The 18,324-nt window shown below is 41.1% G+C and overlaps 4 protein-coding genes across 22 annotated transcripts in view; 2 read left to right on the top strand and 2 right to left on the bottom strand.

The window, feature by feature from the left end:
- The first annotated feature begins 2 nt into the window (after window positions 1–2).
- AlaRS-m (alanine--tRNA ligase, mitochondrial) lies at window positions 3–3,658 on the top strand. The gene is made up of 10 exons (XM_017139406.3): window positions 3–195; window positions 260–433; window positions 501–646; window positions 705–908; window positions 971–1,255; window positions 1,312–2,288; window positions 2,344–2,500; window positions 2,560–2,845; window positions 2,911–3,131; window positions 3,188–3,658. The coding sequence occupies exons 1-10, from the start codon at window positions 28–30 to the stop codon at window positions 3,588–3,590; spliced, it is 3,021 nt and encodes a 1,006-aa protein (XP_016994895.2). The 5' UTR covers window positions 3–27; the 3' UTR covers window positions 3,591–3,658.
- Gen (XPG-like endonuclease) lies at window positions 3,657–6,119 on the bottom strand. The gene is made up of 5 exons (XM_017139407.3): window positions 5,950–6,119; window positions 5,582–5,894; window positions 5,229–5,518; window positions 5,004–5,171; window positions 3,657–4,947 (listed from the first exon to the last, which is right to left on the bottom strand). The coding sequence occupies exons 1-5, from the start codon at window positions 6,105–6,107 to the stop codon at window positions 3,672–3,674; spliced, it is 2,205 nt and encodes a 734-aa protein (XP_016994896.2). The 5' UTR covers window positions 6,108–6,119; the 3' UTR covers window positions 3,657–3,671.
- Window positions 6,120–6,489: 370 nt separating this feature from the next.
- Srp54k (signal recognition particle 54k) lies at window positions 6,490–9,108 on the top strand. Its single transcript, XM_017139426.3, has 2 exons — window positions 6,490–7,577; window positions 8,157–9,108. Exons 1-2 carry the CDS (start codon window positions 6,660–6,662, stop codon window positions 8,763–8,765), a joined length of 1,527 nt encoding a protein of 508 aa, XP_016994915.1. The 5' UTR covers window positions 6,490–6,659; the 3' UTR covers window positions 8,766–9,108.
- A 2,229-nt stretch (window positions 9,109–11,337) lies between these two features.
- The window catches only part of shep (alan shepard), a 140,593-nt gene continuing 133,606 nt past the window's right edge, over window positions 11,338–18,324 (bottom strand). For 11 of the 19 annotated variants that reach the window (XM_070214880.1, XM_070214878.1, XM_070214875.1 and 8 more), the window contains 2 exons: window positions 17,996–18,171; window positions 11,338–16,941 (listed from right to left, as the gene is read on the bottom strand). In XM_070214880.1, coding sequence (XP_070070981.1) covers window positions 18,007–18,171 — 165 coding nt within the window. In that variant the 3' untranslated portion in view covers window positions 11,338–16,941; window positions 17,996–18,006. Of the gene's footprint in view, window positions 16,942–17,095; window positions 17,137–17,995; window positions 18,172–18,324 lie in introns of all 19 variants that reach the window. The other 8 variants (XM_070214879.1, XM_070214881.1, XM_070214871.1 and 5 more) reach the window with 4 other exon arrangements.

An 18,324-nucleotide genomic window follows, 5' to 3' on the forward strand; every position in this document is an offset into this window, starting at 1 on the left:
CGGTTTTTAATTAAACTGCGCGGCGGCATGTACAACTCGGCCAAGCAGCTGCAGCGCGTGCTGACAGCCCGCGAGATTCGGAAGACCTTCCTGGATCACTTTACGGGCAGTCATGGCCACAAATTCGTCCGCTCCAGCCCTGTGGTTCCCTTTTGCGATCCCACCGTGGCCTTCGTTAACGCGGGCATGAATCAGGTGAGGTAACCTGCCCATTAAATGCCATTGTTTGCTTATTTATCCTATACGGTTTGCATTCCAGTTCAAATCGGTGTTCCTGGGCACAGCGGCGGCACCGCACAAACGGGTGGTTAATAGCCAAAAGTGCGTCCGTGTGGGTGGCAAGCACAATGATCTTTCGGTGGTGGGCACAGATGGCTATCATCACACGTTCTTCGAGATGCTGGGTAACTGGTCCTTCGGGGATTATTTCAAGGTGGGTTCACAGCTTGCTGCCTTGCTATAGCATCATAAAATATAATTTTCCTTATGATTTTTCCCAGCGGGAGGCCTGTTCCATGGCTTTGGAGCTGCTCAGGGGACCCTACAACATAGATCCTGGTCGCCTGTATGTCACCTACTTTGCTGGGGATAAGCTGCTGGGCATTCCAGCCGATCTGGAGTGCTTCGAGATCTGGAGGAGCCTGGGGTATAACCTGTTACATAATACTATGATTTTCCCCATGTAAAATATCTCCTCTTTTTAGTTTTCCCGCCTCGCGAATCCTGCCCTTTGGCTGCGCCGACAACTTCTGGGAAATGGGAGCCACTGGACCATGTGGGCCCTGCACTGAAATCCACATAGATCATCGTCCGGATTTGGGCAGCGTCGAAGAGCGCGCCAAACTGGTGAATGCAGGTCGTTCCGATCTCACAGAGCTGTGGAATCTGGTCTTCATACAGTACAATCGGTGGGGGATTCTTTTAGAAATTCCCTAAATTCATAGGCTAAAATTTTTCATATATTTTCCAGTCATGCAGATGGCAGCATCTCGCAGTTACCCGCCCATCATGTGGACACCGGCATGGGTTTCGAGCGTCTAACGGCTGTGCTGCAGAATAAAACGTCCAATTATGATACGGATTTGTTTACACCCATCTTTGATGGCATTCAGCAGGTGGCCAAGTCCCCGGTTTACAGCGGCAGCTTTTCCGATGGCCAAAATGCCGCTCTATTAGACACCAGCTATAGGATATTAGCCGATCATGCGCGTATGGTGACCGCCTGTTTGGCTGATGGAATGCTTCCGGATCAGAAGTAATATCTAACTTCTTATCTTATTAATTTCCTAACTAATCATAGACAAATTTCAGTCAAAAACTGCGTCGCGTGCTGCGAAAGGCGCTCAACATTTCGGAGCATGTTTTTGCCCATGAGAAACTATTAACCCAACTGGTTCCCATTGTGGTGGAAACTTTAGGCGAAGCCTATCCAGAAATGTCGCTTAAGCAGCAGGCAGTCATCGATTTGATCAACCACGAACAGGAGGTTTACAAGAATCTGCGAGAGAGTTCTTCCAAGGCTTTTGCCGAGGTGCTCACCGAGTTTCCCAATCTGGATGACATTGATCTGATGGAATGTCCTGGTTTCGTGCCCGCCTACCGAGAGTTCCAAGTGCAGCGCTGCAAGTTTAACAATAACACCATACCAGGGGATTTCCTCTACAAACTGACCGATACCTATGGTCTCACCGAAGAGAGCTTCCTTAAGCTGGCCGAATTGGAGAACATGAACTGTGATTTGGAGCGCTACAGGGCGGAGGTCAGTCTGGCCAAGATCAAAGGCAAGGGCAGCCAAAGAGAAAGTGAAGGAGGATCTCTAAGTGATTTGGCCAGTGAACAGCGCATTGCCGAGGCTCAGGCGCAGCTAACGAAGCGTCTGGCTGCCACCGACAACAGTCACAAATACGCTTACTCCTTTGACAAGCAAAGTGATTCATATCAGATACCTCCTCTAAAGACTAAAGTCTTAGGATTACTCCTAAATGATGCGGAAGTCTCACGAACCCAAGGCAGTCGCATACAGCAGCCCTCCACCGACTTGATTTCCATTATAACTGCTGGCAGCAATTTCTACTATGAATCCGGTGGTCAGCAATCGGATGGGGGAAAGATCTTTGTAGGCAATCATCACCAGCTGGATGTGATCGGTGTGAAACATCTCAATGACTGCGTGGTTCATGTCTGCAAGTTATCCACACCTTCAGATGCCTTTGAGTTGGCAATTGGCGACGAGGTGGAGCTGCAGGTGGATGCCCAACAGAGGCAACTCAATACGTGCCATCATACAGGTGAAATTAAAAGAGTTAAAGGAAATATGTAATAGAACCAACCCTATATTTTCAGCCACCCATCTGCTAAATGCCGCCATTCGTTCGCTTTTTAAGAAGGTCACCTACCAGGTTTCCAGTTCGGTGACCAGCGATCAGTGCAAATTGGAGCTGGGATTGCTAGGCAAGCGCATCCAAAAGAGCGATGTGCAGCTCATTGAGGATCTAATCAAGTGGGTAGTCCCTTTGTTACTTCTTTTTGACAAATCTAACTGGTAAACCCTTCTTATAGTCGCGTCATTTGCTCCGCCACGCCTGTCCAAGTTGAGTTACTGAGTGCCGCTGAGGTTTTGCAGCAGAATGACATCACAATGGTACCCGGGGAGGTTTATCCGGAGCAGGGATTGCGTCTGGTCAACGTGGAGAGCCCTGAGCTGCAACTTAGCTCAAAAGAACTGTGCTGTGGAACTCATGCCACCAACACCAGTGAGCTTTCCTGCTTCTGCATTGTCAATTTAAAGCAGACCAACCGGGCGAGATTCGCCTTTACCGCTGTGGCTGGCCAGGCGGCGGAAAATGTAAGAAGATTTTTGGATAAATGTTTGAATTAAGGTACTAAATAGTATCTTCTGTTTGCCTTTAGGTGCTAAAGACGGCTGCCCTGCTGCGCCATCGCGTGGATCTCCTAGAGAAGCAGTTTCAGACTGACAAACTCACAAATGCCACGGAGGCGGAACTGCAGACGATTCGTCACAATATGCTGCACACGGACATTAAGCTGCCATATGCGTTTAAGGTGGACACGCTGGAACGCATCACCGAGATGCTAAAGAGAATCAAAGATTCATCACGCACAACACTAAAGTAATTTAATCTTGTTTATAGTTTAAGTCAACCATTTAATCTTTCAATTCTTTCAGGGAATTTGTGGATGTGGAGATGCGCAACCTGCTGCAGGAGAAACCCCTGGATACTCACCCCTTTATCCTGCATTATATCACCAGTTCGGCTCTCGTAGAGGAGATTCCCCTACAAAGAGCCACCAAACTTTGCCAAGATCGACCTGTCCTGGTGATCAGCATGTGTGATAGCGTGGTCAAGGCGCGCTGTTGCGTGCCAGCCGACTGCATCACCCAGCAATTCAATGCTTCCGCTTGGCTGCAGTCCTTCGCCGACACTTTTGGTGGCCAGATAGCTGCTCCCAAGGGTCAGAATCCGCTGGCCGTGTGCAACATGAAGGGTCGGCGGGTGAGCAATCTGTTCGAGGAGCAGCTGGAGCAGGCCATGTCGAAGGCACACGCGTACGCTAAGCTTTATCTGTAGGTCTTTGTGATTACCCTCCAAAATGTGCTAGCTGTAAGCTTGCCCAAATAAATCGCGGAATTATTAAGAGTAAATTAAGGTTTAATCACTAATCACCACCAGGTCATCATCATCTTCCAGCTCTTCCTTCTCTTCTTCATTTTCCCCTTGATCTTGGGGCACTAAACTGGAGTTCATTAGCTCTTCAAAGGCATCTGCATTGTCGGAACTTTGATGGAAAAAGTAGCTTATGTTGGCCAGAGGCTTGACTGGCGTGGGAATCTTTTCGCTGAGACGATGCTGCATCTTGAAACGCTCTACGGGAGTTCTGGGTAGCTTCTTGAGATCTCCCTTGACCAGCAGATCGAAGCTGTCGTCCAGGGAGAAGCGCTTACTGTGTGGTAACTGCTCGATTTGTGAGAGGTCCCTTTTGTTGTCGGATGAAGGGGTCTTTTTTTCGTTTCCTAAACTCATCTGCGCCAGGCGTAAACTTAAATCATCTGCCAACGGTTCGTAATGCAGCTGGTGACCTTCGTGTTTGGTGAGAGTTGGCTTGTTACTAGGATTTGATATAATTCCCTTGACTATATCCGACATATCGAACTCCACAGCATCACAGTCGCTTTCGAGATCCGAAGGCAGGAATTTGGTAATGGGCGTGGAGCATTGCTGTCGTTGTGGAGCCGCAGCCTTCACAGGAGTAGCATCCTTTTTACGTCCCAGGAATTGCTGCAATAAAGGTTGATTCTGTTCGGGAGCAGGCTTCTTCTTTCTAACAACTCTTTTAGGCTTCGTTTTTGGCTCATTTTCCTTATTACCCTCCTCTTCTTCTGGCAGAGTTTTCTTCTTTCGAGTGGTTTTCTTGGCGGGCTTCTCTTTGGACTTTAAAAAGGCAGCTACTAAATCAGGAAACGCTTTTTCCAGCATATCCAAAGGCTCAATGGTGTAGTAAAGTTCTTCAATACCTTTAGGATGCTCTGCTTCAAACTCCGCAATCTGCTGGTCTGGAATGAGGCCCTTGAAACTGCCGCTGGGATCGTGCCAGCGCAACTCCATGCTGGGCACTCCTTTCACCGTTCGCTTCTTGATGATCTCAATGGGTTCGATTAGGATCTTCTCCTGCTTCGATTGCTGCACCTGCCAGCGCGTGAGAATGGGAAAGAACTTCTGGAAGCAGTAGATTTCAGGCCATTGCAGCAGATGTCCTATTTGTTTGATAAACTTGACCAGATTTGGTTGCCGCCAGTTGAGATTTAGGTTGGGAATGCTGTCAGGATCGCTGAGGAACTCGGCAATGATCTCCTCATTGGGAAAATCGGGAGATAGTAAGGCTTTTCGACGCAGCGTCAATTCAGCTTTGATGGACAAGCGTTGTTCTCTGTGGAATGTAATATAATAAATAAATGTTATATATTATTTTATAGATTTTCTTACTTCCAAAGGCTTTCATCGCAGCCTCTGTGGGTGCGGCAAATACTGCATCCGCTTTTCGTGTGGCTCATGGTCTTGCCAATGTGTCCACAATTGCTGCAAATGGATTTGTCATCCACTCGGATCTCCAAAGCATTGTATTTATTTGTTTCCCCTCGCCAGTTTCGAAGCCTTAAAGGAAAGAGGTCCTTAAAGTTGGGTATGAAGACTACCTCTATACTATTTTACTTGTCCAGAATCTCCGTTTCCTTGTACTTGTTAAACAGCTTTAAGACGCCATCCTTTCCAATTCCACCTATGCCATCGGGACAATAATCGCAGCCGCAGAGCAGGGCCATCACAATGATCTTGTGCTGACCAAAGTCCATGCGGGATGTGATCTCCCGCATGTCGTAGATGTCCACAGCTCCGCCGGCAGCCGCCTGAGCTCCTTGGGTGGAAACGGAGAAGTTGCGATAGACGCGAATGGCTCCATAGGCAAAGCAATCCGAATCCTGGCTGATGACGCCGTCAACTAGCTGGGAATAGGGGTTTAACTGGATTATTTTAATGGATTATATAGGAAATATGTATAATCTCACGCCATGTTTGTTGAGAAAGGCGCAGTAGGCCTCCGCTTCGCCAGGACCCTGGACGCACTGGATTCCCATGGAGAGCAAAAGCGTTTCGCACTGTTTAAGGACATGGTTGAACCGGCTGCGTCCTTTGTCCCCCTTGGGAGCCTGCTTTGGGTTTTGGCTGCACTCGGGGGAATTCTTGGGCCTAACTCCCCGGAATTGGAGTTCATTCCTTTTGGCGATCACCTGGCTTTTGAGCTTGGGAGCCACTCCCTCCAAAACGAAAACCGGGGTGACCTGTTCCCAAATCAAATAGCAAGTGCGGAAGAAGAGATTTCTGTGGAAGGAATATAATTAATTACATATTAAAGAAAATTAGTTTTTAAACCCACTTTAAATGATGCCTCGGATGCACAAAGTAGTCCACCACATTCAGGGATTCGCACACCCAGCCGGCCAGATCAATGGCCACTTTCTTGCCACGCAGTTCATTTATAGGTTTACGTTCACAATGGGGCGTTAGAACTCCCCATAACTCCTTGACACCCATTAAATTAAATTAAATAAATAAAACAATAACCGCGAAAATTTCGCAATTAATTCAAACAACTGTCTTCTTCTTTAGTGATGCCATTTCGGTTATTTTAAGCCATCTATGGCTATTTTAATTTCAGCTAGCTAGAAACAGGTGAAAGCTATAGGAAGAAAAAGGGACTTAGTAAAATTAATTATTAGGCTCTAGCCAAAATAAAATTATTATTTAAACCAAATAGAAACAAGTAAATCAATAATTAAAAAAATAAAATACTACTTATATTTAAATTCCCATTTAGCTATTTTTTCCGATCTAGCATCACTAACCCTATACCATTCACCGGGAACCCCCGTCGATAACCGATAACTGGCTTTGTTTTGACAGCTGCACACGCGCCCGCTGCGAATGGCCAGTGGTCAGCAGGCTCTTCCTCTTCCACATCGACGTGTCAGGCGAAAGAAAGTCCAAAAAATATACAATTTAACTGGCCGAACTTTGCGCCCAGCCCCGGCCCCAACGAAATACAGAAGCTGCCAGTAGACCACACACACACCCAACACCGGCAAGATGGTTCTCGCGGATTTGGGTCGCAAGATAACCACGGCGCTGCACTCGCTCAGCAAGGCGACGGTCATCAATGAGGAGGCGCTTAATTCCATGCTCAAGGAGATTTGCGCGGCGCTCCTGGAGGCGGATGTGAATATCCGGCTGGTGAAGCAGCTGCGCGAGAATGTCCGCGCGGTCATCGATTTCGATGAGATGGCCGGCGGGCTGAACAAACGTCGCATGATCCAGTCGGCGGTGTTCAAGGAGCTGGTGAAACTGGTCGATCCCGGCGTGAAACCCTATCAGCCCATCAAGGGCAAGGCGAACGTGGTCATGTTCGTGGGCCTCCAGGGCTCCGGCAAGACCACCACCTGTACCAAGCTGGCCTACCACTACCAGAAGCGCAACTGGAAGTCGTGCCTCGTGTGCGCCGATACCTTCCGTGCCGGCGCCTACGACCAGGTCAAGCAGAACGCCACCAAGGCGCGCATTCCATTCTACGGCAGCTACACCGAAATCGATCCCGTGGTCATTGCCCAGGAGGGTGTCGATATGTTCAAGCGCGAGGGCTTTGAGATGATTATCGTGGACACGTCGGGTCGCCACAAGCAGGAGGAATCGCTGTTCGAGGAGATGTTGGCCGTCTCGAATGCCGTCAGTCCGGACAACATCATCTTCGTGATGGACGCCACCATCGGACAGGCCTGCGAGGCTCAGGCGAAGGCCTTCAAGGATAAGGTGGACATTGGTTCGGTGATCATTACCAAGCTGGATGGCCATGCCAAGGGAGGCGGTGCTCTGTCCGCCGTGGCGGCCACTCAGTCGCCCATCATCTTCATCGGCACGGGCGAGCACATCGACGATCTGGAGCCCTTCAAGACGAAACCCTTCGTGAGCAAGCTGCTCGGCATGGGCGACATCGAGGGACTGATAGATAAGGTGAGCTAGGGACAAGAGAAAACTTGGCATATTTAGGTTCAAGTGTTAATAATTTCTCTGAAAAATGTCACCTAAAAGGTGGTATTAGTCAGTACTAGAGCCCTGCATGAATGGATTCAATGAAATATTTTGAATTTTTTGTTTTATATGCATGAATTAATTAGAATTTTGAGTTTAATAGAATTGAATAAATTTGAATTTTCAGTTTAATAGAATAGAATGGCATGAATTCCGAAATAATTCATACGAAAATTTCTCTAGAAGAAGAAAGGGCCTTAATTTTGTGCAGTTAACATTGATTTGTTAAAAATAAATCTGGCAAATTCAAAAAAATTATAAAAATTATTCATTCATTCATTAAATTCCAAATTATTTGGAAAAACATTCAATTTATTTCACATAGAATTAAATTAAACAAATCAGAAAAATAAAACAAAAATTAAATGATTCACGCAGGGCTCTAGTCATTATATTAATTCCAATACTATCTTAAAACTGTTGTAAAATTTTCAATTATTTATTAACTATTCTTTACATTTAAAATCACAACACGTACTGATTATATTCCCCTTCTCGTAGGTAAACGAACTAAAGCTGGATGGAAACGAGGAACTTTTAGAGAAAATCAAGCACGGCCACTTCACCATTCGCGACATGTACGAGCAGTTCCAGAACATCATGAAGATGGGCCCCTTCTCGCAGATCATGAACATGATTCCCGGCTTCTCGCAGGACTTCATGACCAAGGGCGGCGAACAGGAGTCGATGGCGCGCATCAAGCGCATGATGACCATGATGGACAGTATGTCGGACAACGAACTGGACAATCGTGACGGCGCCAAGCTCTTCAGCAAGCAGCCCAATCGCTCAGTTCGCGTGGCCCAGGGAGCTGGAGTGCTGGAGCGCGAGGTCAAGGAACTGATTGCTCACTATACGAAATTCGCGGCGGTGGTGAAGAAAATGGGCGGCGTAAAGGGCCTGTTCAAGCAGGGCGACATGACCAAGAACGTGAATCCCACACAGATGGCCAAGCTCAATCAGCAGATGGCCAAGATGATCGATCCCCGGATGCTGCAGCAGATGGGCGGCGTCGGTGGACTGCAGAACATGATGAGGCAACTGCAGCAGGGAGCGGCGGGCGGACTGGGCGGCCTGGGGAACCTGATGGGCGGCTTTGGCGGCAAGTGAGCAGCAGCAGAAGGAGCAGGCGGTGCCGTGTAAATTTAACGATTTTTATATGATTTTGTTTCCGCGTAGTTCGTAATTTGTTAGCCATTGTTTCCATTTGTCCAAGACCACAAAAATTGATATCCCATGTGGTAGCGAATATAGCGTATGTATAACCTATATAGACGTGCAAACAGTTAACAATTCGTTTTTTGTACGGCTTGGCAGTCACAGTGTCAGTTTTTATAGTTTAAACAGTTTTCTGTACGCGAACTAATGGAAGTAGCATGCCTATCAGAATACCCGTAAGGCAGTTGAACTAGATATAAACAATAAATAAATAATACATGAACTTGGATTTAAATTGGTTGTGTTCATTGGTTTCTAAGGTCTATTCGCTGATAAACTTTATAGGCCGTTTTACCGGGTAAAAAATAGCATCATGAAAAATCAACAATTTGGAAGAGGGTTTTTGCTGTAACTTGGCCAAAAATTGTCCAAAATCAAAAACACATACTATTTTCAAAAGCTAACAAATTAAAAACTATCTTTGAGATTTGCAGTTGATTAAAAATAAATCCACTTTTGGTCGATTTTCGCATTTTCTATAAGGGGTTACATCACAATTTTATAGAAAATTTAACAAAAAAAATAAAATGTCTAGGTTTATACGTCGATTGATTGGGACTTTGATTACGAGCTCAACGAGGTATGACACTCCATATTTGAATCGTTATTTCAGATAGAATTCAGAGTTTTCGAGGTAAAATAAAAGTCTGTGTTTTTGCTTAAAATATGAATTTTTTTTTAGAATTTTTCATCTGTAAATTGGCGTTTCATCGTTTTCAGCTGATTCTGAAAAAAAAACAATTTCTGTAAATTTTCTGATTTATTATCAAACATTTTTTACAAAAAAACGCAAAAAAATAATTATTTTAGGAATTGAATGCCAATCTATTAGAGATTATTTTACAAACTAAATGAGGTATTACACTCCATTTTTGGATTACAAATTTTTTTGTTTCGGCCAAGATACTGAATTTTTTTGTTGAATATCAGGGTCGGAATTTTTGGTAAAAATCATCTCCATAAACATGAGTTTGAAAAGCCATGACCTTATCAGTATCCCTGTTGTCCTTACACATACAACTAAAACAAAAAACAACGCGCGAACAGGTGCCCAGAAAACTCAAAAAGGCACCATTCCAGTCCCAGCAAGAGAACCAAAATAAACAAACAAGCAAACGAATGTTAATGCTTTTATTGCTGTTTTTTGGGGGAGGGTCTGCACACACACTCAAATGTATGCTATATGTGTGTGTGTGCACTCAGAAAAAAGATGTATAACTACAAAGAAATTTTCTTTCAACAATCATTTTAATATTTTAAAAATCAACTGTGTGAACTTTAATTATAGAGTCTATTTTTTGTGCTCATTTTAAATTTAAAAAATGTATTTTTTAAATTCTGAATTCCCATCGATGTCTTTTCAAGTTTTTAACCATACTTTAAATTTAACATGCGGATCAGAAAACGGGACAATTGTTTAAGTGGTACTGATAAGAAAAGCCTTTTTTCTAAGTGTGTGTTTTGATGGTAGAACTTTTCTGGTGGGGCTGGCACAGCATCCCTTGATTTTGTCCCGGAAGTTGTCGTTCGGCTGGGTTTTTGAAGGGGTGTGACTTCCCCTTCCTTTTTTCGGCCCGGAAAACTCTATAATCCTCCTCCACCTCCCATCCCCCTCTCCCTGCAATAACAATGAAATGGCGATTGCCTGCCATAAAAATGTCTATTAAGCTGTCAAGTCTTGACACTCATAAAACCATCAAACAAGTCAAACGAACAGGATAGCAGGAAAATCAGCAGGAAGAGCTGCTGTCAACGTTTTTCGGGGTTCATCCTTGCGGCTTCCCCAACGCACACACATAGGCTCACTCACTAGGAGTTTAAGCGCGGAGGAGGGAGGACGCTTTCATATTTCTCCAGACCCCAACAAAGGCCAAAGGACTTTATTTACGAGTCTTCGGGGTGGCGGGGTAAAAAGATAGCCTAAGGGAGGAACTCATTACACGCCCCCAACACACACAATCCTAAACATTTTACGAGCACAAGGGCATAGCAGCCACATCCTCGGCAGGATGATAACCCTTCTAAGGGTGGAGGAATCTCACATCCCCTGTGTGACATTTCCAGGAAAATCAAGGATTTCATCAAATTAAGTCCCCCAAACCCAACCCACAAATGAAAAATGCATTTGATTTTTGTTTTCTTACAGAAAATCAATTTGTCTTTTATTGATTCAGAAAAAGTTCAGTTTCATTTTTTTTTTTGGGTTTTTGGATGACAGCATTTGCTCTTTAGGTTTTCCTTTTTCTTACCAAAGAGACGTTACGTTTTCTTCATGTTTTACGTTTTGTGTGTTCTTCAACTCGTATCGTTCAACACGTCCACAGTTAATTCTTTTGCTATGTTCTCGGTTTAATGCTTTCTGTCGCTTTTAAATCGGGCCAGGTATGTTTCAACCTGCCCTCGCTTTAGCTTCTTGCTTGATTCTCTCGCTTTCGGTTCTGTTCTCTATACTGATCTATTCTCATTTCTTTTTTTTTTACTTACAATTAGATTTAATTTTTTTTCTTCATTTACTTTCTTTTTTATGGTTTTCTTGTTCAACTAGTCTTAAGCGAAATAAGCACAAAAGCTGCAAAATGTTTTGCTTAAACTAATTTTTCATTTTTAAACTTTTTATTTTTTGGTTTTTTAACTATTATCTCTTGATCTCCAATTCAGTTTTCCTTCATGAACGATCTTTTGCATTAAAGTTGAGGGCACAAAAAGTACGCGTATAAATTTGAAAGTTGTAGCAAAGATTTCGCTTTTTCGCATTTTTCTTGTCGTTTGTCAGTTTTAGAGATTTTTGGTTTTTCGTGTTCTTTTTAGCTTTTACTAGAGATTTAAATACAATTCTTTCGCCATATAAAAATGCTTAAAAGCGTCACATTGATGCAAAAAATAATACATTAAAAAATACACAGAGAGTTGAAAAGGATTCCTCATGCTTTTTCGATCGATCTTTCCTTCAGTTTTTCTTTTTTGTTTTTTATTCTGGAGGATTACAAAGAGAGATGTAGTTTTTTGTTTTCATCTGATTTAATTTTACCAGTTTGCGCATTTGCTTTGCTTGATTTTTTTGTGGTTTTTGGGGTTTTTATCATTGTTAATAAGAAAATGAATAAAGTTCTTTAAAAGACTTTGATTTAAAACTTAAAAATAGCAACAAGCGAAATGTACATTACTCTCATTTAAGTATTTCTGTTTCTAAGTTTAATTAGCTGCTTGCATTTTACGCTTACTTAAAGTTAGTTTACGCCTTTGTCGTCGTGTTTTGTTCCATTCCCTCGCTACTTCTCTCCCTCTACTATTCCAATCTTCATTCCGAAACTGTCTTATTTATTTTTTAAATATAATGAGCTTGTTTTTCCCTTACCATCCTGTCTGTTTTACCATCCCATCGTTTTGCTAGCGTACATTCCTCTGGCTCCGCGCTCTCGTTTTGTTTTTGGGTTTTTTGTTTGTTTTGTTTATATTCTTGGTTTCGTCAAAAAAGTTTCAAAAAAATATATATTCATCATTTCCTTAAATTGGCTTAATTAAAAAATGTTTATTTATTCCTCCCGTTCGTCGCTCGCCTCTCACGCTCTGCTCTCTGCCCGCCCCTAAACAACGACTAAGACGACTAAGTTTGCCTCCTGTTTAAAACACAATTCAATTTATTGGGGGGTTTTAATTAATTTAGGAATTCGTATTCGTTACTGGAAACTATTTGGTGTGGGTTGGGAATAAGCTTACTGGTAATTCTTATAGCAAACATTTTACTACTAAGAAATCACATCGAAGGAGAACGTAAAACTAAACGAAGAGAAACGCACTCAAAACCAAAGATATTTATTTATTTTTGTTTTTTTAGTTTTTATTGAAATTTTTGTTGTTTTTAGTTTTCAATTTTACGCACTAGACATTTTTTTGTTTGCATTTTAAAAAATACTTCAACACTTGCATCAAATTTAATCGATTCTTCGCTCCTCTCGCTAGAGGTGTGGTTTTCAATCAGGGGCGAGAAACCCAAGCAATCTTGAATCTTGGTTAGGGTCTCGGCGATTTTAAGACAAATAATAAATTAACTACTTAAAATTAGTTAAAAAACTAAAGTAAAACGCATTAAATTAAAACAAAATACAGACGCAAAACAAACGAGTTCCAAGTTTGGTTTCTTGTCAAAGTAGATTTAAATACACGCACAAAAAGTCAGTATAGCTTTTAGATTAGAACACTCCTCGTCGGTTGATTTTATTGTTTACCCTCTCCAACGTCCTTGCTTTTATTCTTTCATCTTTCTTCATTCTTAACTCGATTTTTTTTTCAAAAATTAAACCTAACCTCAAACTGTGCGACGCGGCGTTTTCCAACACTGTCTGTCGCTCTAACTACACAAAAACTACAACTTTCTACGTGTGTTGCACTTCCAACTAACCAACTATTCTTTCTCCTTTCGCTACCAACTAGAAATCATATGTCCTACTCGTGTCTCCGTCTTTCATGCTACTTTTCTTGCCTCGCTCTACCCGCTACTCGTTTCCGCATCTGCGTTCTTCTTTGCTTGTCAACACTGTACTTAGATTCTCTAAACTTATGCACTAGGCTTTGATCTTAAAAACTAGGTTTCTTCATCTTCTTCTTCGACTCGATTTCATTCCCGTTCTCTAAAACATAAATTTCATTTTCACTTTCCTAGGTAGGGGGCGATAAGACACGCCCCCAGCTCTTCTCCTCTTCTTTCTACTCCTTCGATTTATAAATAACTTAGAGTTTAATGCTTTCTCAATTTGCTTAAGTTTTTTTTCCTGCTAACAAAGTAAAATCAATGAAAACTACAGAAAGAAAATTGCACTTTGTGTGAGAGTTTCTTTTTTGGGAAGGTGTATGTGGCGTGTGCGTGGGCGTGTGTGTTTGTAGTAGTGGTGGTGGTATCAAGGAAAACAGGATTGATCCTTCAAATCTTTAAAAAATATCCTCCAATGAGTGGTTGTTGTATTTGTGATTTTTCTTGTATAGGACAACAAATGCAGGCATCTCGCACGAATTTCGCTGTTATTTTCTTTTCGCTTTTGGAATGTCTTGGCAAATAAATATATATATTTCCCCGATGCCTGCATTATAACTTTAGGAGGTGAGTAGTCTCTAGGTGTATGTACTTGGGGTTTACAATCCTGCACTTGTTGTTGTTATTGTTACAGTTTCAGTTCGTAGTCAGTCTAAAGCAAATAATCGTTATATGAAAAAAGTAAAAAAAAAGAAGAAATATTTGCATTTTGTTGTTGTTTTGGTTTTAGGCTTAGGAAGACTTTTGGCGTTGTGTTTCTTACGTTTTTATATATATGTATATATATATAATGTATATATATATGTAGATAGTTCAGTTAGGCGACTCGACAACTCTAAACTCGAAAATCAAATCGTATCAACGCATACATATACAATATCAAAATCAAATCAAAGACTTTGCTCAGGAATGTTGTTGTTGTTTGTGGTGTGAGGTGGTGTCCTTGCTGAAAAACGGAGATTCTCAAAAAAAATGTTCTCTCTTCGCCACACTTTCTTCTCACCCACCCACATCGCCCACTTGATGTTTCCCTCTCGTTTCTCTTATTTTGCTCATCGTGTTTCGTTAATCAATTAACATTCGAAAAAATCACAAATACAATGCTTAGGCTTGATAGGTGTTGTGTCTCTGTTGTGTGTCAGTGTGTGTGTTCGTTTGTGTGTGTGTGTGTCTCGGGAAAATAAATATGCTAGGCTTTGAAAAAGGTTAAATTTCAATTCTAAACTCCGACCTCCGTTTCTTCAACTCTACTTAAGAGACGCTTACAAGACTAAAGAAATCTTCGCTTATTAACTAAGTTCACTAAACGTAGTTCCTTTTTTTCTTAGACTTCATCATTTTGTTTTCATTTTAAATTTAACATTAATTTTCTTGGTTTTTTTTTGTTTTACATTTCTGCTACTGCCTGTGCCAGTTGTTGTTGCTGCTGTTGTTGTTCTTTTCGATCCTTGCTGATCCTTCAAAAATTACATTCTTCGCCGGCCTTTCTTCACAAAGCTAAACTACAATTCTACAGTTTCAAATTTTATTTTCTTTTTCTGTGTTTTGCTACTTTTGTGTTTTCATCATCTCTCGGTTTGTTTCGCTATATTCCCTTTTAAAAAGTGTTTGCCTCTTGGTTTCCGTGCTAATCAAACTCCATTCTTCTCCTGCTGTCTTCTCACTTTCTGCTCTCGCCAACAACTGTTCGTTCATATGCAGAAAAAATATACTATATCTAGGTTGTTTTTGTTGGTTTTACTTTCTTCATTTCATTAATATGTCTAAAAAACAGTTAACGTAAAAAACTGTAGACAGCTACAAAAAATTCATTCATTAAATCGACTGATGAGCACAAAAAATATGCTAAAAACTAGTACAAGATTTCCCTTCTCCTCTTTCGGTCTGCGGTCTTCGGTAAGCTTTTGCTTAACCACCCGTCGTCTTCTGCTTTCTGTTAGATCTCTAGAACTACTAAATCTGTTTTGCTTACTGCAATTCTTCTTATTTTTGTTTTGCTAAGACTTAATACTAGGTTTTTGCCCGCTTCAAAGGCTTTTTCTTCTCATTTCTTTTGTTTTCGCTTATTTTTCTTCTTTTTGACTGCTTGGATAGCACAAAACGAATGTCAAAAAGGGGGAAATAGACATTTCTTTTTCGCATTTGTTTGTTTTTTTGTTTTTTTTCGGATCTTTGCTTTATACAATTTGCATGTTTGGTTCAAGAAGAAACCAACAAAAGGAGAAAACAAACCAAAAATCTCCATTCTTTTTGTGGCTATCTACGCTTTCCTCTGCTTCCGTTCTTTGTGCTGTTCAACACGTTTTCAACAAAAATACAAAATAAATATTACAAATTAGACAAACAGAACAAAACAAAGGTAGAGTCTGGAGTTTCATCGTAAAAATCTTCTTTAGCAGGCCACAACAAAGAAAACACGTTGCCTCTAAGGTAAAAAAGTTTTGCTTTCTTCTTTAGCACATTCTTGCGCTTTCTTCGCTCTTCTGGGGGTTTCTGTTTCTTTGTTGCCGCTGCAGTGTTTGACTTAAGAGTTATGCTTTGTTTATATCATCATCATCGAAATGGGTTTTGTTTCGTTTTTATTTGCTGTTTTTCTTTACGGTTCTTTAACATACATTGCACACACATTTATTTTTGTTTCTGTTTCGGTTTTTTCCCTTTCTTTTACTTCACAAATTTTCTGTCTGCTTAGGTTTTTTGCTAGCCCAAAATTAGCAAAATAGTTTCTTTTTATTTTTTCTCTTCTATTTTTACATCGCTCTTCCTCTATCATCGGTTTTGGTTTCCCCCATGCAATTGTTTTTCCTCTTGCGCTTAACAAAATTAACTTAACTCTAATCTGCGATGGTTTTCTTTTTTGCTCAGCAGATTTCCTCAAGTTCTTACGACCCCCAAGTGAGTTTCCTTCGACTTTGACTTTGCCTTCTCCTCGCATCCCGCAGTTCTCTTTTTGTAAATATTTTCGACTGCTCTTCTCTCGTGTTTGCCGCTGTTGTTTGGCAACGACAATTGTTGCCGTTCTGCTGTTGCATCTCTGGTTGTTTATTTAGTGTATAACTATTCTCTATTATTTAAGTTTAGTCTTTGCTTTTCTTCACTTTTTACTCGCGTCTTCTGCGCTCGTCTCTCGTCGGAGACCGGCCTTTCTTTTTTCGCATCGCTTACATTGTAATCATGTATCCCCTAAACTTCATCCTCACATCCAACCTCCTTATTTTATACATTTTTTTCTCTGCCTCAGCTTTCTGGGATTCCCCCGTGTTTTTTTTTTAGGGGGAGTGGCTTTTCTCTAGATTTATCCTCGTGAACTGCATGCTGTGTTTCCGATTCTTCTGCCGATGTTGTTGTTTCAGTAGTTTCTTCTAGTTGTTGTTCATGTGATGGTTGTGGTTGTTGTTGTTGACTCCTTTATCCGATCCGCTGCTTTAAATGTTTGTCCTCTTGATTTTCCTTCCTCCTTGGCTTTTTCGCTTCCACGTGGCATGCTCTCACTCTCGTCTAATTTATATAGTACTCAAATGGGGTACTAATATATTATAGCTAAAATAATACAAGTTTTAATTAGTATAATTGTCTTTAAGGAATCATAAATTTCAGGGAAATGGATTGGGTTTCAGCTCCTCTTGTAGCTCAGGGAATTGTTTTAAGCCGGGTCACATGCAATTGATTTGAATGAATAATGAATGATATTTACCTAGTATGGGTTACCAGTGATTAGACTGCTTAGTAACTATACTATATAAGAAATAGAGCCATGTTGTTGTTTTTTAAAATAAGCCGCAGAAAGTTGTAAAGAAAATAAATAAGTAGAATTCATTTGTTTAGTATTCAGTGGAGTGGTAGAAAAATATTGTGAATGAACAGTTCTGAAGCAAACAGGCAAGCAACAACAAGCAGAGCACACAAAACACATGAAGCCGATGATTCTCAGTGTAATTGTGTGTTGTTTGACGGTGCAGTGTTGGTAAGTGTGTTTAAGTGTTCAAAGAAACGAAGAATCCTTGGAAGTGTTTACGGAAAGGGAAAGCTTAGTAAAAGCAAATGAAATTTTGGATGAGTGAAATGATTGTTTTTGGGGATGAACGGGGTCTCTAGAAGCAAAAATAGCGCACATGCAAAACAGTGTTGGTAAGCGCACCGGGTTGATTTTGTGCTAAAACCTATCAAATAAATGTTGGTCAATTATGTTTAACTTGAACCTTGCTTTACGCATTGCTATACATTTTGTTTAGCTTAGAACAATTAGTTTACTTGGATTAATTAGTTTATTTTTCCATTTTTTTATGAAATAAGAACAATAACAATATTCAAAGTTGTTGGACTTCATTTTCTTAATATGTTTGAAAATTTTAATCGGTATTATAACCATAGGTAAATAAAAAAAATGTTTATCATAAATTTAAAAATTGAAAATGTTTTTTGTAGTTTAAAAAATCATTTATATGTACTAAGGTTCAAGTTAATCAAGGGATTTTTTGGTGAGTGCTTTATGATGGCGAACGATAGCGATTGAGAAGCAGACAGAGTTTTAGAGCCTGCGAGACAGAGACAGAAACAGAGAAAGGAGGAAAGTGGCTGAGAAGACTTCACTCACCTCGCGAAGACCTATTTGGGAGCGGCTTGATGTGGATACTGTGTGTATGCCTCGTCGGGTGATGCAGCTGTGCTAGCCTGTTCGGAATCTGTCATAGGCATTGTTGGTATAATAGTTGGTGGTGGTGCATAATATGGATAAGTTGGACTAATATACTGTAACGATGGAGAAAAGTTCTATAAAAGAAACCGAAGAAACGAAAAAATACAAAAATAAATCCAAACAAAAATCGAAATCAATCGAGAAAGAAAAAGAAGAAATTGATTGGAGTAAAAGAAAGGAATAGAAAGAGTACAAATTAGGTATCAACTTTTCAGGATTAAAGGCAC

Source organism: Drosophila takahashii, chromosome 3L (assembly GCF_030179915.1).
Source record: "Drosophila takahashii strain IR98-3 E-12201 chromosome 3L, DtakHiC1v2, whole genome shotgun sequence".
NCBI lineage: Eukaryota > Metazoa > Arthropoda > Insecta > Diptera > Drosophilidae > Drosophila > Drosophila takahashii.

What these genes read in the sequence shown, in the direction of transcription:
- Srp54k (XM_017139426.3), top strand. Translation starts at nt 6,660, where the DNA reads ATGGTTCTCGCGGATTTGGGTCGCAAGATAACCACGGCGCTGCACTCG. An exon ending in TCGAGGGACTGATAGATAAG is followed by an intron (nt 7,578 to 8,156) that starts GTGAGCTAGGGA and finishes CCCTTCTCGTAG; the next exon opens with GTAAACGAACTAAAGCTGGA.
- Gen (XM_017139407.3), bottom strand. Translation starts at nt 6,107, where the DNA reads ATGGGTGTCAAGGAGTTATGGGGAGTTCTAACGCCCCATTGTGAACGT. An exon ending in CCTTTCTCAACAAACATGGC is followed by an intron (nt 5,519 to 5,581) that starts GTGAGATTATAC and finishes CCCTATTCCCAG; the next exon opens with CTAGTTGACGGCGTCATCAG. An exon ending in GAAACGGAGATTCTGGACAA is followed by an intron (nt 5,172 to 5,228) that starts GTAAAATAGTAT and finishes CTTTCCTTTAAG; the next exon opens with GCTTCGAAACTGGCGAGGGG.
- AlaRS-m (XM_017139406.3), top strand. Translation starts at nt 28, where the DNA reads ATGTACAACTCGGCCAAGCAGCTGCAGCGCGTGCTGACAGCCCGCGAG. An exon ending in CCTTCGGGGATTATTTCAAG is followed by an intron (nt 434 to 500) that starts GTGGGTTCACAG and finishes GATTTTTCCCAG; the next exon opens with CGGGAGGCCTGTTCCATGGC. An exon ending in GAGATCTGGAGGAGCCTGGG is followed by an intron (nt 647 to 704) that starts GTATAACCTGTT and finishes TCCTCTTTTTAG; the next exon opens with TTTTCCCGCCTCGCGAATCC.